Here is a 6,000-nt window from a genome sequence, read left to right on the forward strand (position 1 = left end):
CCAGGGCTGCTTTACGTGCCAGGTTGACAGCAAGTATGGAGTTCCTTCAGCAAAGGACCCAACTCACACTGGGCCCAAATCACTCCTCCCTGGTTCAGTAGATGCTGACAAATCCATTCAGAATGCTGGAAGTGGTAGGTACCGGGCATTGTGACAAAATCCCTGACTCTGTGAAGTTTAACATTCTAGTCTCACATCAGCAATGTGATAGCTGCTGGCAAGAGTTGCCCCAGAGGGTGCTCTAGGTGACCAAAAAAAGAAAAAGAAGAAAAAGAAAAAGAAGAAAAAACACCTGATTAGAAAGGCATCCTGGAGAGAATGACAAGGTAGAGTGAGGCTTCAAATTCCAGGCAGAAATAAGGTCTGAAAGTATGGGAGGGATCCAAACTTGCTCATGGAGAAATAGCCGGTTCCCAGGCCACAACCCTTACCACTGGCTCTTGAGCCATGCATCATCAGGTGCCACCAACTTTATCATATCCCAACCCAGGACTCACAGCTGTGAGGAAGTCCTGGCACCTGTCCAGCCACTGGCTGAAAAGTAAAGCTGGCTGCCTGCTGGTTCCCTCAGATGTAATAAACTCAAAGACTGTACAAGAACTTTCATATCATCTGAGTCTCGTGTAGAGAATTTTGGTGACCTGACTCACATGCCCTCAGCTCAACTCTGGGCAGTCCATGCCTTTACTCCATATCTCCCCACTTTTCTGCTTTAGGACTTTCTGAACCTGGAGAGCACACCAAGCCTGGATGTGCAGGAAGTTAATGCCTTGGGGAGGATGGCAGGTCATGGTTTCCTGAACCAGCTACAACAATATCTTCTATCCCACATTCTCACTTAACAATGTGACTGTGACATTCCTCCCATTGGAGAGATGAGTCTCTGTCCCCTTCCCTTGAGTCTGGGAGGGCTTGTGACCATGGTGGAAGTCATGATTCATGACTCCAAGGCAAGAACATCAAAGGCACTGTAGCTTCCGTCTGGTTCTTGTGGATTCACTTAGAGTCCAGTGGCCATGCTGTGAGGAAGCCCAGCTAGCACTCACAAAGAAACCACAAGAAGAGGCCATTTGTAGATGTTCAGTCCAACTGAGGTACCAGGCAACAGCCAATCTCAACTGCCAGACACGTGAGTGAACAAGCCTCCAAAGGACTCTGGCCCATGACTGGTAAGTATCTCCAGCCTGTGAGTCCTCCTAGCTGATGCTCAGACAACATGGAACAGACATAAGCTGCCCTGCTGGGTCCTTTCCAAATTCCTAATCCACAGAATCCCAGATGATTGTTCTGGTGATTGTTCTACACCACTGAGTTGTGAGGGGATCTCTTGTGCAGGAATAGAGACTGAATCAGGGAGCAAACAACAAAGGGGGCAGCCTTTGAGGCAGCCTCCTATCCCTTGGGCAGATAATTCCAAGAGGTATTCTGCAAGTTTCTCTGAGATCCCATTGGGATCGCACCTAAATTCCATCACCTAAAGCAGCTACCTCAATTCCACTCCCTACGTGGAACTTCCTCCTTCTCTACCTCACCCTTCCTGCTCCCTCACTCCCACTTCTTGGGATCACCTTCCAAACACACTATTTGCACACTAGTCCTTGTCTAAGGCCTTGCTCTCTGAGGAATTCAAATAAAACTGGCCTTATATCTACCCTACAATACAACGTTTTCTTGCTCACTTCCACTTTGCAGATGGGGAGACTGAGGCATGGAGAGGTAAAATGACTTGCTAACAGTTGCACAGAGAGTAAGAGGCAAGGTCTGATAAGGATCCAGGTCTTCTGGCTTGAATCTACTTAAAGAGCTGTGGATAAGGGCAGGCAGCAGCAAAAGGCCCACCAAGCTTTGCTCTCAGAGGCCTGGTGGTGGGAAGGGTGTTGTGACTTACTGTATAGTACAGGGCTGCTCTGTCTGAATAGAGGAAAAGCAAAATAGCAGAACTATGAATCAATAGAAAATGTACCCCAGAAACTCAACAGGCCAGGAGTATTTCACTCCCACTTGTCTTCCCCCTTCACAGCATCAAATAGATTGTCTAATAGTAAATGTAGAACTTACAGCTTAAAAACCTGCTTCAAAAGATCTACGTGAAGATGTTCTTTCCACATTTCTAGAAAATCTATTTATAAAGTACCTAACAATATGTCCAGCCACTGTTTTAAGCACTTCGATCTGTCAGAAATCACAAATCAAATGACTTGCTCAAGGTTATGCAATTTATAATAGCAGAGCAAATGGTAAAATAAATGGTAAACTGGCAAAAAGAAAATTGAAAACGTGATGAAATGTAAGTAGTAACATTATAAATAGTATACATAACATTTGCGAGTTTGCTTAGCCTCTGAAAGGCTGGCTAGAATCGAAGGTCACAAAACCATAAAACCCCAAATAGGAAGGAGCCAGGGGGCTCAAATGCCTGTTAGGTGTAAAGTAGGCCCAGGGCAAGATGGCTGATGAGGACCAAGAGGAGAGCACCCCAGATCTGTCAGTTTGCCATCTTAACAAGACCAACATCTTTATTCCACAGGGAAGGAACTGAGGTACAGAGAAAAGGACATATCCAAGGTGACACAGCTACTGAGAAGACAGGAACAGATCCAAGCCTCTCCCCTCTGCAGGCAGGATCCACAGCAGAATGGAGACCCACAATGAAGAAGAAACAGGTGGGAATTGTTTTAGATAAGAAGCCCTGAGGAACGTCCTAGGAGGAGGGCTTCTGGCTGGGACAGGAAAGGGCTGCTCTTAAAGGTTTGCTTTAAATATGCAACAGGAAGTGCAGTTCCCTCCAGCTGAGCCCACAGGCATGTCCTTTCATTGAGTCTTCAGTGCCCTGTGAACTGCTTGTGGTCCTTCCAGATGGCTGTCCCTAGATCAGGGAATTTCCATGAGATTGGGCAGAATGAGATTGTTTCTTCCCTCTAGGTCTCCCTTGCCATTGCCCTCTTCTGGCCACTCTTAGCATCAGCATAGCCCCAGAGAGGCCAGAGGGTTGGGAAGATGCAGAGCTGACTGAAACCACACTCTCAGGATCCTCTACCTTTTGGCCCTGCCAGCCTATCCCATCGTGTGGACAATAGTTGCAAAACAGGACTGCCCCTAGTTATCCAATATTCTCTCCAAACCTACTGGAGGAAATGAGGCCCACCAGCCTACACTGCCTGAAGGTTCTCCCCCAAGGCTGAGACCAGACTGGGAAGTTCTCCCAGACAGAACTGTGTCTCTTTTACCTCTGGATTTGTAGTGTCCAGGCCAGCACCCAACATACTGCAGGTGCTCAACCTATTCCTGAGCTAACTGATCTCTTCCCACTCCAGGCACCAGCTGCTATTCTGCCTTCTAGAAGTGCCAGCTCTTACCTGGCAGAGACCAGTACCTGACAGGTGCAGTTGGTGGCTGGTCCACTCCCACCCCATTCTCCCAACCTCAGTACCCTCTTTTCAGGGTCAGACCACCATTCCAACAACACTCTGGATACCCTCCTCCCTGGCCATGAGTGAGGTCCCCTGAGGCACTACTTGCTTCCTGCTGACATTTTCTTGAATTACTTCTGCCCACCTTCCCAACACAGAAAACCCACAAGGCATGGCACCAGGTGGATATTCTGCAAGAATCTTCTCTGTGGTAAAATCAGGCTCTTCTTGCCTGGTTTGATCTTCAACCTTCACATAATCTTGAGGTCTCACAAATTCCCTAGGTCCTCCAGTCTCTTAGGAACCTCTTCTTCCCCAGACTTCATCTGGTTTCCGCCCAGACTACACCAGAGCCACGGCAGAAACAATAAAATAACTAAAATGCCATCGTCATCATTCCACTGGGAGAAAATTTTCCAATAAATCATCTGAGCCCTCCTATTTATCCCCCAACTTAGAGATGAGGAAAGAGGCTAAAAAAGGTCGCCAGGGAAGGAGAGAATGCAGCTCTGGCCTATGACACTGACACAGACCTGGAAGAAGCAGCCAGCCCTCTGAGGGTAGAGGCTCCACTCCCACCTCTTTCTGCTCCTCTCTGCTGGCTGCTAAGTGACACTGGCTGGACAATGTTCAGAGGTAAACACCACTACCGGGGAACCCCTGGTCACAGGGCAGAAGTGGTCGTGGTGTCCTCTAAACCCAGCACCTCCCCGTAGAAGAGCAACCCTCTGGCCCAGCTAGGAACTGCCCCATCAGCTTTGGAACCTGCGCTTGAGTCCTTCTGGGGCTGACGACTCAAGGGTTCCTGCTCCGAAGCCACTACCTGGGGAATCCCCAACCCGTTGGTAGTTCGAGAGAAGCAGAAACTGCAGTGCGCTGGCCACGCGTCCCGGGGCACCGCTTCCTGGCGGGATTAGAGCACCTGCCGGCTTCCATCTCCGCCCGCCCAGGGTAACTCCGGCCCGGACCACGCTAAAGGAACTACAGGGAAGTTCGCCGCAATTCAAGTCCTGCGCATTTTCCCTAGGCTACCCTTCCTTCCACATACCGTGAAGCTTTTCTCTTTCTTCTTAAAATCCCTTCCCAAGAGTAACTACAGATCTTGGGAAACTTTGAGCGAAACTTACAAATGCTGTGAAACCAGAGCCAGCAACTCCATCTGAGCCTAGGAGCGCCGAGCCCAGCCCGGTTCCTCTGCTACAGCCCAGAGCGTGTGGCGGTGGCCAGTGCTGACCACTCGGCTGACAGACAACCTGGATCCCTGAGCGCCCTCTCGGCCTCGGGTACTCAACCCGATTCGCTTTGGGAACGTCCCCGCGGCCGCCACCCGGTGCGCGCAGCAAACCTGGGACCCGGGCGTCCGGGGCTCTGAGGGGTATTTAAGCAGTTCCTCGTAAGCATTGTTTTCCCGGGAAACCCGGGGCATCTCAAGAGAGGGAGGGGGGACCCACCCCACAGAATGCAGCCCCGGCTTGCCCACCACTCATTTGCATTTCAAAGGCAAACTTCTGCCGGACTTCCCCGGAGGCGACGGCACCTACCGGCTTTGCATGGGTCGTGGTAATGCTCCAGCTGCTGCTCCGCGCCCTCCTCGCCTTCCAGAGCCGAATAGTCCGAGGCGACGTCCAAGCGCTCCCCGAGACCCCTAGCGCCGCGGGGCAGCGGCAACAGCAGCAGCAGCAGGGGTGGCAGCAACAGTGACACCGGGGACCCAAACGAAATCGCCCGGGGCATGGTGGTGCGGGGCGGCGGGGGGCCGAGGGAGTTGCGTGCACTGAAAGATCTGCTCGGGCGAGGGACGGTGCACGAGGTGGGCTCCCGGCGGCCAAAGCTCGGCGGTTACGCGCGGCTGCCGGGCATGGCTCGGGCGCGAAGCGAGCAGAGCGCGGCGCCCCCTGTCCGTGTCGGGGCACCCGGTAAGCCGCCGCTCGGAGTGACTTGCCCAGCGGCCGAGGCTGCGGCGGCTGCGACTGTGGCGGTGGCGGCGGTGGTTGGAGCAGTGGCCGCTCCGCCCCTCTCCACCAGGGCTGGACCACACAGCCCTCGCCAAGGGCCCCGGACAACCAATCACTCGGGCGCCCGAGGAGAGGCCCCTCCTCTTCCCGGCACCTCCGCAACTTCGGAGGAAGGGGAGCAAGGTGAAGATGCCGAAGGCAAGGGCTGGGGGCCAGGACGCGCCCACCCAGCGGAAGGCGCCCTTCGTCGGGTGCCACCTCGGCCTTCGGCCCTCGGGAACGCCGCTTCAGGATATCAAGCCTGGGCTTCCCGCCTTATTCTCAAAACTCACTTTACAACTCCCCGATGCACACGTGGACGAACGCAGGAACAAGACCAGCAGCCCTAGTTGAGTGGTTCGCGTCGCTACCTACTCGAGGCGTGCTTTCGGACAATCGGTTCTCTGAAGAGATGAAGTGAATGTCTCTCGGGTCCCTCTCACCGCAGTAAAAAGCGAGGATTACGATTCTGAGCTCTCAACATCCCCTCCTCCAGCCATTGAGGGCGCTTGCTGCAGCACCCACCCAACCTAATGTAGTGGCTGATGACGTGTAAAAGAACGATTTAAAACGACAAATTTCCCCTCTAGGTGACC

At 52.6% G+C, this 6,000-nt stretch overlaps 1 protein-coding gene across 1 annotated transcript in view; it reads right to left on the reverse strand.

The window, feature by feature from the left end:
- The window catches only part of Tll2 (tolloid like 2), a 120,661-nt gene extending 115,517 nt beyond the window's left edge, over nucleotides 1-5,144 (reverse strand). The window contains exon 1 of the mRNA XM_047553499.1: nucleotides 4,952-5,144. Within this exon, the coding sequence (XP_047409455.1) occupies nucleotides 4,952-5,144 (193 nt within the window). The remainder of the gene's footprint in view (nucleotides 1-4,951) is intronic.
- Between the last annotated feature and the right edge of the window lie 856 nt (nucleotides 5,145-6,000).

This window comes from Sciurus carolinensis, chromosome 5 (genome assembly GCF_902686445.1).
Source record: "Sciurus carolinensis chromosome 5, mSciCar1.2, whole genome shotgun sequence".
Classification (NCBI taxonomy): domain Eukaryota; kingdom Metazoa; phylum Chordata; class Mammalia; order Rodentia; family Sciuridae; genus Sciurus; species Sciurus carolinensis.